At 37.3% G+C, this 12,123-nt stretch overlaps 1 protein-coding gene across 1 annotated transcript in view; it reads left to right on the top strand.

The window, feature by feature from the left end:
* The window catches only part of SHANK2 (SH3 and multiple ankyrin repeat domains 2), a gene marked incomplete at both ends in the record, with an annotated part of 273,237 nt that overhangs the window by 227,725 nt on the left and 33,389 nt on the right, over positions 1-12,123 (top strand). Inside the window, 2 exons of the mRNA XM_082059244.1 lie at positions 6,710-6,845; positions 9,717-9,827. Of these exons, the coding sequence (XP_081915370.1) occupies positions 6,710-6,845; positions 9,717-9,827 (247 nt within the window). The remainder of the gene's footprint in view (positions 1-6,709; positions 6,846-9,716; positions 9,828-12,123) is intronic.

Here is a 12,123-nt window from a genome sequence, read left to right as displayed (position 1 = left end):
TGACTTGCCTCCTCTTTTTGATCTCCAAACTCTATCAGCAAATGTATTCATTCATTCAGTAATACTCGGGGGAAAAGTATGCTGCCAACAGAATTTGTTAAGATTTGCATTGAGCAGGTACCTTTCTAGATGGACCATCTACCTTTGCATTGTTCATGGTCCTGTGGATGATGCTGCAATACAACACTGACAACAGCAGACAAGCACTGGTAAACTCCTTCAGCGTTTAGAATTCATTTAGGGGTTTTAACATGAAGCAAATATTAGGATTTTTGATCCTAAATATACTTATAGAGTGCAAATTTTGGACAAATTTGTGCTAACTACTGTTTCAGCCCATCACAAAGAGTTTGAGGCCAGCACTCCTGTAGACACCACAACCAGTTGCTGTTTTTTGGTGAATTAAACAGTCTTTACCTGACCCTTGAATAGGCACTGCGGATATAATGAGAGTACTAATAACTTCCCAAAGATTGTCTCAATCACTGCGTGTTTCATTGTCTCGCGTTTTAGTCTACAGAATAATACTTCATGGATGGGAAATTCATACTGGTTTGTGACGTGCTCCGACAGTGTTGTGTGCATAACTGTGTAGTTATTTAAAATGCAAAAGAATCATTTGAGCCTACAAAATTTCTTGTATGCTATTTATTTTGCTGGGACAAATTGTAATTGGGTTAGCGTGTGTTAAGTCTCTACAAAAAATGGAGGGTTTTTTTAAAAGTGCGTAGGCAAGGGTTTGTAAGTGTGTGTAAACAGGTTTGGTTATTTGTTGTTTTTTCCAAGTCGTTCAATGGATAGAAAGAGCTGCCGAGAAGGTTCTTGTGACAGAATGCGTGTTCACAACTGCAAGGTGAATTTATTCCCCGTTGCACTAAGGCAGCGGTCATTCTGAGCAGAATGATTTTGTCCACTTAATTGCTGTTGGAAATGGCTGACATTTGCCACTGAGAGAATGTTTAGATAATGGAAGGATGAGGATGATGCACTGAAGAAATAAGATTATTTTTTTTATTAATAGAACAAACTCTGCAAAGGTCTCTTTCTCTGGTAGTGTTTCTTCTTTTGCACCTTCCTACGAGTAGGCTGCTCTGGTGAATGTGTTCCAGCTCATGCATCTGCTATCCTACAATGTGCAGGTTTATTTTACTTTTATTATTTTATTTTATTTTATTTTTATTTTATTTAATTTTATTTTATTTTATTTTATTTTATTTTATTTTATTTTATTTTATTTTATTTTATTTTATTTTATTTTATTTTATTTTATTTTATTTTATTTATTATTTTTTATTTTATTTTTCAACCAATCGCATAGTTATAAATTTCAGGAAAAAAAGCCACTTTTATGCAGTCTGTCCCAATATCCTTGAAATCTACCCCAGCATATCTAGGACACTCATTAACGTACTCTTTTCAAAAAAATCTACATTTTAAAATAATAACATTTCTTCCTCCCTGTCCTAAATCTGCCCAAGTAAGTAAACTAAGTGCATGTATTTACACAGCAAAGAGTCTGTTTGCAATGGAATATTACCTGGTGTTGGAGTGTGGCAGAAAAATTGAGGACCCACCCAGTTGTATTTTCTCTGGGGAATAAAGATTAATACACTTTCATTTTCTTCAAGCTATGGAAACACACATTTATTTTGGGGGTAGAGGGGTAAGTTTAATCTTCCAGAAACAAATTTCAAGGTAATTCTCTCTCTAACCTTGCTTCTGAAGTAAATACCAGCTGCCCTGTGGGCAGTTTAGTGATGTGTGAATGTAATTAAATATGAAACAACCACTTTACAATTTCCTGTGCCTCTCAGCAGCATCTACGTGGCCACACGGACTTGCACTTTGCTGTAGTCCTCCCTCTTATGGTATCATAACTGCTGGGTTAACAGTTGGACTCAATGATCCTAAAGGTCTTCTCCAACCAAAAAGATTCTATGGTATTTAAGCTCTTTGCTGCCTTCAAGATTACCTAGAAGGTGTTGGTAAAAATAGCCCGGGACAGAAGATAGCTGCTGCCTCTCCTTTGTGCTCTTAGCAATCATCTCACGCTAAATATCCCTTCTCCTTTGCTCTTGGCTTTGTGCCTTCTGGTACGGTGCCCTTTCCACCATAAATTCAGGTCTTGAAATCACCCCTCAAATTACTGCCTTCCATTCCTGTTCACTGTAAACCAATTTCTCCCGTATCCTATGCTGTTCTAAACTTCTTCCATTTTATAAGCTGTTGTCATTCTCAGTCCTGTGCGCTTGTCTCTGATGTTATCAGGATTATAAGGTTGCCTGAGCGGGAGCATCTTTTTCTTTGTAAAGCTCGGGAGAAATTTATTGGTGTCATGGTAGTTCATATATTATCTTCTCTTTCATGTAGGGAATATTTCACACAGAAAAATAATTGATTACATGATTAATATTTTACTCTTGGAGACCATATCATTATTTATTCTTGACTAACGTTTCATGATTTTTATTGGGTTTTGTGGGGTTTAGATGATGCTATGTATAAATGCTCCATAAGATAAAGTTGGAGTGGTGGACTTGGATATTAAAGCCAGTGAGATTTATGTCTGTTAGTTGTCTTTGTCACTGGTTTACTCCATATTTTTGAATAATCTCTTGTGAGAATGGCCATGTTGGAGAGAGAACTCCTCATGGTTGGTGTTCAAAGCTCTTTGTGCAAGAGGAACGTTGTTGTTGATCACAGTCTCTAGTTTGGAGCTGTAGGCAGATGTGAGTCCTGGCTGGGAAGCACATCGAATGCAAACCCCAAAGCACCTTCAGTTCTCCAAGAGGGTGTTGGAGGGAGCAGCGATGTGTCCGCTGTGGTGACAGTGGTGGGGGATGGAGACACAGCACTCCGCATCATCTTGGAGAACTGAATGTTTCATGCTCAAGGATGTTGCGTTGCTGGAGGAAGCCATGAAATGATAACTGTGTGAATAACAGATTCCGCCAGCTAGGAGAAAGGAATGAAACCTCTAAACTATGTGGAGGCGATGGCAAGTATTGTTTGCTGCCAGGTATGAATATTTAGTGTCTTAAACATATCCAGAAGGTTTGCTTGGGTTTCTCTGTAAGCTAAATCATAACATTGCGATCACTCAGACGAAGGCTGGGTAACACCATCTCTTCTCTGCTCTCCTCAACTCTGTTCAGTCTCATTTGATCCTTTTCACAAGGTTCACACAGGGTTATGTTAGGTGAAGTACGCGAAAAATGGTGGTATAAGCCATGTGGCTGATAATACTTCAAGGCCTTGAAAGACAATGCATTGCACACTACTAGCAAATTATTTTATCTGGAAATATTGTGTACTATGATTTTTTCCTCACTTCTGTCTCCAGCTTGCTCTTAAGTCATAATTTTCCTGTCTTGTAATGTTGTACCGCTCTAAAAAACCTGTGTACATTCATTATGCAAGGTGGAAAAAGCACTGAGATATACAGTTGAAAAATCTTGATATTCACAAAAGTGTTCTTCCCTTTAAACACTTCAAGAATGTTTCATACGTACCCAAAAAGTAAGTTCAGCTTGATATAGTTCAGACTTCCTGTTTGGCTAATTTTTAAAGACATTGGGTCTATGACATCATACAATTTCATAAGTTATTTCTCAAATTCTTTCAAAGTATCTTCCATCCCACTGCCCAGATTTAACCAAATAATGCTAAAGTCTGAATTTCCAAAATATGAAGTTCTGAGTCTTTTCCTGAGAGTTGAGAATGGATAGAGGAGCGTTATTGAAATTGTTGGCTGGCCTGAGGGACAGTTTTCCTTGCATTCGGCTGGCTGGCTGACCAGTTGCCATTGACGTAGCATGGAACCAGCCACAGAGATATCTATTTCTGTAATCTATTTTTGCCTTTTTATGAAGGAAATGGGAAAAGAAATATCTTTGGAGGAAAGTTTTGGGGAAGAGTTGAAGGGAAAAAAGAACTTAAGGTTTTGCAGTGAAAGATGACAGAAAATATGTTGAAAGATTGGCTTGAAAAAGAAAGACAGACACATTTGTGCCTACAAACCAACTTGGCTGTTTGACTGTTTATAGAACATCCTTCTAAACACTTTGCCACTATAAACAATTTTTTTTTAATGTTTCAAAGAATGTGATCGCATTAATACCAAGTACACATGCGATTATTAAATGGATTGGCACAGGTGAAGACGATATCTCTTTTACTGATTATAACAATGTGTTTCCAAAGCAGAAATGCGATACAGCCGCCGTCTCCCGCTGCCAAAGCCCCAAGTGGAAGTGGAGAGACAGTCTCATCAAATTATTCACAACTGAAAAAGTTTTGCTGAATAATATCAGACTAAAACTATTGAACAAACCTGCAAGAATTCTGGTGTCTTACTGTTTAATGACCATTTCTGCAGTCATTTGGCTTCTAGATAAAATATTGAAGAAGGTCAAAAGAAATAGAGAATCTGCCGCTGAAATCCTAGTTCCTTATGAGCTATTGACAATTTTGAAGTTATTGCTTTGTAATGAGGTCCTAAAGACAGTGAAGATGAGGTCCTGCTCTGCTGGTTTTATGATTCTTATCAAGTATTTCTGTAAACTCTTTGAGTGAAATAATCTTCAGATCTCCTATGAATATTTTTATTTCTGCAATATAAATCTTTTTGGTACCAGCTTTTGTAACTGTGCCTCTTAAACAAAGCTGCTATAAACAGTCGTTTACAGGTTTTGTTTCTGAGACAGCTTTAAAAATGTGTCATATATATTTGCTCTTGCTCTAAATGTTAAATATCATTGCACATAACGATGCGAACAGATGGTGTGCTGCATAAGCTGTTTATCATTTTACACATTTATCACTTTACACTAGTGAAGTGTACATGTGTTTGATTAATATTAACTTTTGATTGATTCAGAGATCTCTCTTTTTTTGACAGCATTAGGGCATATATTCTAATCCATAGTGGCTCCCAGCTTTAAAATTTAATCCCAGTAAAGATAGAGTAGATGCCTTTTGTAGTTCTTTAATGCATGGACTTTTTTTGCTGTTAAAAATAATTACCTGGTTGAGATTTTAATACCAGAAGGAATTTGGAAGTAAATGGATGACTCCACTAAAATGTTTTAGATTAAATTTAGATGCCACTGGTCCAGCTAGATAAATACCATATCTTGGAATCAAATACCAGATGCTGAGAATGTGTGAAATAAAATAAACCAGTAACAGTCCTATTCGAATCAATATTCTTTTATATCCTCCACCTACAGAACGAAAGAACTTCATATTTTCCTGTTGAACAGGTCTGGATGTTCAGCATGTGTTACACCTACATTAATGTATAGGAAACTAAAAAAGCATCTCAAGCTTATAGACGTAGCACACAGACCATGCTTCGAGACTTCTGACTGCAGCATTGTATTAAAAATATGGTTTACCAAGATGTTATTTCATAATAATGCATTTTTGTCTCAGCTTTTGCCTGACAAAAGGCAAGTTTTTCCTGCGCCATGGATGGAAAAACTAGTTCAAGTTGGAATGGGCCTGCTTGCGCTTTTTGTTCTGCTAAAGGGCAATAATATTTAATGAGAGATTGTGCTCTAAACTGTAAATTCTTTAGAGTGTGAGGTGCCCAGCCTGTCAGAATAAATAGACGAGGCTAAAAACACTTTTAAAATGATTGTTCATTTTGGAAGGCACCGAGTGATCTTAGTGAAATACAACTGAGTCACTTGAATTTTGGATAGAGATCAAATTCCCAGCATGTATTCTGGCAGCGTCTCTTCTTCACCAGTTCCATCCCTCAATATTTTTTATTTTTAATGTTCTGATGGCACACGCAGCACTTCAGTATACATGCTGCTATCATTCAGATTTCTGATAACTTTCAGTGACTTCTTAGAGAGGGAATTAATAAATAAATAGCTTTTATCCATGCTTTACAGCCTTGATGCCTATGATTTCTTCTATGTCCGCTTATCTTATGCAAAGATGCATACAGCAAAACTGATGATGTAGCAGCAGGAATTGCCCAGGAATGTAAAGTAAAATGTAGAATTAAAATTGTACATTTTGAAATTTAATGTTGCAGTGTGGTTTAAAGTTTAATTGGCATTACTGTAATAGCTGGTCAGGGCTTCATAGACTTAACTCCTTTTTTTCCACAAAGACTCCTTTGCACTTCTATGGCCCTGTTGCCTTTGCTTCCAGGACATCAGGTCAGATGCTGGGAAATGAGGAGAGCGCGTATAATGAATAATGTCTCTTGAACGCAAGAGTTTACGTCAGGAGAGAAAATCTTGGTTCCTGGATGATCTGAAAAGAAAAGCTTCTTAATAGCTCATTGATTATGTTATACAGCATAAAATGCGTATAGATGTTTGTGGATATTGCAGTGGTGAAAAATGACTGTCGTTTAAGAAAATATTGGTGTAAGAAATGCGGAGTTGTAGCACACTAATGTGGAAATGAAGTAGGTAAAGAGAAAGGTTTAGTTGAACTCATTAGATATTTTGGTTTGTTTTTTAAATTGGTAATTATAAGGAAATTAGTTGCATATTTCATAAAGAGAGAGCCTTGTTTTCCTGTTTTCATGTCACCTATACACTGTTTCTTAAATACGTATTTTTATTAAAAGCCAGTAATTAGAAGTTCTATATCTTCCTCTTCTTTCCACCTTCTGTTTTCAAAACGGAAAGATCAGAGTTTTGTGCTTTTTGTCCTAAAAGGCTCTTTTCTTTTGTTGCAGGTTAATAATGAGAATGTAGTGAAGGTTGGCCACAGGCAGGTGGTGAACATGATCCGCCAAGGGGGCAACCACCTCGTGCTCAAGGTCGTCACAGTCACCAGGAATCTTGATCCAGACGACACAGCTCGAAAGAAAGGTACATTTTTCTCATTTCCCTAATAGAGTCCTTTTGTTCTTCCTCCACAGAAAACAGAATAACAACACAAAATTACTGTTTTATAAATTCTGCTTTATAGATTTAACTTCTAAAATTTGAAATACTCTAATTTAAAGTAATTTAATTCCATTGACTTATGCATGAATATGTGACAAAAGGGACAATATTCTCTTGTCATGCTTGCCATGAAATTTCATCTTTATTGCTCTTTATACATTTATAAGTTTGAAGATCTTGTAGTAAAATTTCTTGTGGCACTGAGAAAAAGCACAAAAGCCAGATTATCTTTTATTAATTAATTTTAAACGTGCTTGAGATCTTGGTTTGACTCCTCTTGAAATCGTTGAGAGCTTATAATTTTGCAGAACACGTGTTTTAGAAATGACCTCTGTAGGAATAAGAAAGCAGCATGTAGAAAAGTACATTTTAATGGGAAAATTCCTCTAGATGAATTTATAGTAGGGGAATTGTTCCAGGCAGGGAAAATCCCTTCTCCTCCCATAAGCAGAAAACACGCACAGCTTCTTTTTCTGCCACTTGGCTGCCAGCAAGGAAACAGCTACGCCAAGAGAGGTTCGTGTAGCATCCTGTGCCACAAAGACTTTGGGAAAGAATCGTCTGGGTAAACCAGGAAAAGTTTGGTTTTCCAGTTTAAAAGCCTAGGGTTTTTTAACATTAAATTTAAGGGAAATTGTGGGTTAACCTATATCATAATTATGGGGTATTCCCTTAAAAATTTCAATGTGTTTCCCACCCACCTACTCAAAAGAACACCACCAAATCTTCACAAAAAAAAAAAAGGCTTTTACACTATTCCTTCACCTTAGAAGCCCTTGAGTTTGCTCAGGTAGAAGCTACTTTGGGAAGTCATTAGGCCCACATAATTCCCATTAAGCAGAAAAGATCGCTGCTGCTAACTGGTGTTCAGTACAGCAGTATCACGTTTTTGAGAACTCTTGTTCCTCCCACCAGTTTCCTGAATCGTCACTCACAGGCTGGCACCTGAGGGTTCACTCTTTGTCCATGAGTAAAATTTTCTGTCTGTGCTGTGAGTGTTCTTGATGTCTAGTGCTTAAAAAAAATATAAATAAAATAAATAAAGCACCTTGGAGGGGAAAAAACACTATATTAAAGTAAATAATGCCTGCACATGGTCCTGCATTATTTTTAGCATGATAGAATTACTATTCACACATCTTAAACCTTTCACCTCTGCCTTTTGGGGTGCATCATATGGGCTTTAAATAGAAGTGTTGTTGTGTACAACCCAAAGGGAAGTTGATTCTATGAAAACAAACTCATTTGTCATCTCTCCAGACCCTTCTATTGATAACATGGGAGACGTCCTCACTCACTACAACCACCTGAAACTAGGCTGGAGCATGGAGGGGGTTGGTCTTTTCTCCCAAGGAACAAGTGATAGGATGAGAGCAAATGGCTTCAAGTTGCACCAGGGGAGGTTCAGATTGGATATTAGGAAAAAATTCTTCCTGGGAAGGGCTGTTGCGCATTGGAACAGGCTGCCCAGGAGAATGATGGAGTCACCATCCCTGGAGGGGTTGAACAGACGCAGAGATGAGGTTCTTAGGGACATGATTTAGCAGTGGACTTGGCAGTGTTAGGTTAACAGTTGGACTTGATGATCTTAAAGGAATTTTCCAACCAAAACGATTCTATGATTTGCCAAAAACGTTCACTTTTGGATCTTGTCCATTTTTGATACAAGTGAGGAGCCTTTCTTTTTACTTGGCAGTTGCCGTTGTCCTTTAGGAATTGTGTGGGAGGTTTTTCTTGCCATCGGTCTCCTCTCTGGTGAGGCCAGTGTTGGGTACCCAGCGTCATTTACCAACCCAGCATTTTGTGCAGTTTCCCTCACAGATTTATTGTCACTTCTCCTGTTGGGGAAGGGCAGAGCTCAGACTGATGTTACCATGTACAGAACTGGCACTGAACTGGAGCTCTATTTTTGTTTTCTTGTGACATGCTGGCATTCAAACCTCTGTAAGAAGATGATGGAGCTTAACAGGGAAAGGATGACGCTGTCATAGTGGATATAGGTGATATGGGAAGAACATTGTCCACTTCTTTCCTCCATCACCCTTTGTTGCCCCCAAACTCCCTCCTTTTGTCAAAATGGTGCAGTCTGATGTGTGGTATTGGCCAAAACACTGAAGATTCTTTAATTTTTCCTGGTGTCCCACAGCCATTTCTATTCAATGGAAGCTTCAAATTTCCTACCAACGTTGGCATAATCTGTTCTGAGCATAACATTGGTTATCAGGACACTAGAACACCTGCTGGATTTTAGTTTCTGTGCTAGATGATCGCCTTGATATTTTCAGATCTTACTTATTCCAAGGATCACCTCTTTTCCCTAGTCTCACTGTAACTATTAAGATAAATGTGAATCTTCTCTCTTGTATTTCTCAGATGTAACAGTTTCTTCAGAGATGAGATTATTCTGGCAGAGATTGGCTGGTGTCCAGGAGATTTTTAGCTATGTACATTTATTAGAAGGAGAGGCACAACTGCTGTGAGGCACTTTCTCTAGAAAGTCTTTTTCCTACTGAAAAATAGACATGCACAGTTATTTAGCTTTAAATGTTTCTATGTATCCTGTTACATAAAAGCTTGCCGATGTGTCAAACAACCTACGCTAAAAGTAGAAGCGGTATAGGAATTCAGTACATGAAAAGCATCTCAGGGTTTTTTCCTCCGCATGTATGTATTTATTATTACTTTATTTAATGTAGCATATTATTTTAAATAAATATGAAATTGTGTATGTGACTATAGTGGTTTAGAGACGGCTATTTACTTACGCTGTGTATCCTTCTGTTTAATGCAAAGCGCCACCACCTCCTAAGCGAGCTCCAACCACTGCACTGACCTTGCGGTCTAAGTCAATGACCTCAGAGCTTGAAGAGCTTGGTAAGAAAGTGTTTTTTGACAAGCATGCTGGCATAATAGAAATGTAAGAGATATATATATATATGTATATATGTTAAATTGACTAAAAGGAACTGCAATGTGTACAGTATATAGTACAGAAAAGGTTTTAAGAATGCTGCATCTTTGGAGAGTTCAAATATGCATGATCTGCATGAATAATTTTTTGTTTAAACTTGTGCCTTTACTGCTACGCAAGAGAATGTCGATACATTTGATGCATCGTCAGAGTTTGGCACATCTACTAAAAAGTAATGCCGTATCGTATTTTGTTAGCTTTGCTTTCTAAATTTTCAGTTCATCTAATGTTGTTTTATTTTAAATTTCTGTGGCCTCTCATTAGTGGATAAAGGTAAGCTGCCAGAAGCTGTTCTTAAAAAGCTGACAGTGTTAAAGCAGCTTCAGCTTCAACTTGCTTTCATTAGACCCTGATCTGAAAAAGTGCATATTATGATATCACTTTGACTTCTGTGCATGATATAAACTTAATTCTTCGTACTATTGGTAATAAAAAAGCGTTGAACATTCAGTCTTTTATTTGCTAATTTTAAGAAATGTGATTGTAGATTGCTTTACTAGATCGTCCACATTCTAGATATGCATAATTCTTTGGGAATTTTGATTTATTTTCTAGAAGTGGGGAAGTTCATAGTTCTTTTCTAGTTTTAATCTGTTAGGTCATTAAAAAGTAGAATTTCTGCAGCTAGACTCATAAATATGTTATGGATGGAACATATATACAAAGAGGAAAGCCCAGCACATATTTATACATGAGTATTACATTAGAACAGTGTGTTTAGCGAGTGATAATTGGGTATGAAAACAAACCACATCCCTCATTGCAGACTAATAGAATCTATCATTTAATTAAACCATTTTTCCATGTAATCCTACATTGATTTAAATACTTACATTTTATAATCATTTTTGTTTTCTGGCATGGACTCATATGAAGGCCAACTGGAAGGAATCAAAGCTTTGCTTCCACTTTTTTTTTTCCTGGAAGTCGATGTTTTTGGGGCAGATGGACCCCATCCATCCTTTAGTGAGCCAAGTCATAGAGCTTCAGAGGGAGTTCTGACCAACAAAGGGCTGCTCAAGTGGTTACTGTCTTCTCTATGGTATAACAACCACATTGAAGACCAAAACAATACTGTTGGGTTATTTAGCTCTAACAGACCTCTGAAAATTTGACTGGTTTGTGCCAGGAAGTTTAGGAACCCGGCTAAAGGTTTCAACAGTTTATGAATGCTCCATAATTTTTCTTCCAGGAATAAAACGTAAAATATTCTTTCCGGAGCCCCTTTTTGGGTTTGGTGTTTTGATTTGTTTTCCTTTCATGGAGTGCTAGGGAGTTGGGTTGTAAAACTTGGCTGGCTTGTCACCAAGGGGACAGAAATACTTAGGCACCATTTTTCCCCTCTCATTTTCCCCTCTGCAAATTGCTTTCAAACTGAGGGTGTTCTTCTTTTCCTCTTACTTTCAGTCGTACGTAGTAGATACTGTTCTTAAAACAGAAAGAAGCAGCACTCTTTTCTAGGAGAAAACAGCTTATTAATCGTAAAGTCACCTCTGCAATGAAGACCATAATATTTTAGCTTTTTCACCCCCTTTTTCAGGTTATAATACTTGATCGCAGTTTGTTCTTATTGGCTGGCAGAAGCCATGCAACTCTCCTGACTAGCAGCCCTGGGACATCACTTGATTTTTTTAAGCAGGTTTCCCATCCATATCTTTATCCAGATGGGACAGGTATTACAGTGGCAACATTTTGAAGAATAGTCCAAACATCTATGTCCCCTAGTAAAGCTGTAGTAATAGTAGAGCATGGCAGAAATTTGTCTTCTTCCCAAACAAGACCATAAATACCAGTTCTGTGATACTCTGAACAATTGCCACCCTAGCAAACAATATGCCTACTGTTATAAATAACATCTGTGGTCTACCTGTTCTACTAGTTGTCCTGTTAAAGGGCTATTGTCAGAAGGGACAAGAATTCTTAAATTGCCCAACAACCGAATAAGCTTCCAAAAAGAAAATGTTCTCACTGTCATCAGTTAAAAGTTGTCTTCTGACATAAAACACAGATTGTATGTGTGTATTTATATATAATTTCTATATCTGTATATGTGTATATATTGGACATCTGTATGAACTATGAGAACACCCACATTTTTATTTCTGTTAAATTATCTAATGAATAAGCATCTATTTCACAACATATATCCGCAAACTAAATAGGAAGTATATGTACATGACCACTGTGGATGTTCTCATCGATATATATGTGTAATCTTTTTTCTGAACT

The sequence above is a fragment of the Streptopelia decaocto genome (assembly GCF_964273445.1).
Source record: "Streptopelia decaocto genome assembly, chromosome: 7".
NCBI classification, from domain to species: domain Eukaryota; kingdom Metazoa; phylum Chordata; class Aves; order Columbiformes; family Columbidae; genus Streptopelia; species Streptopelia decaocto.
This window is presented reverse-complemented; position numbering and strand designations above follow the sequence as displayed.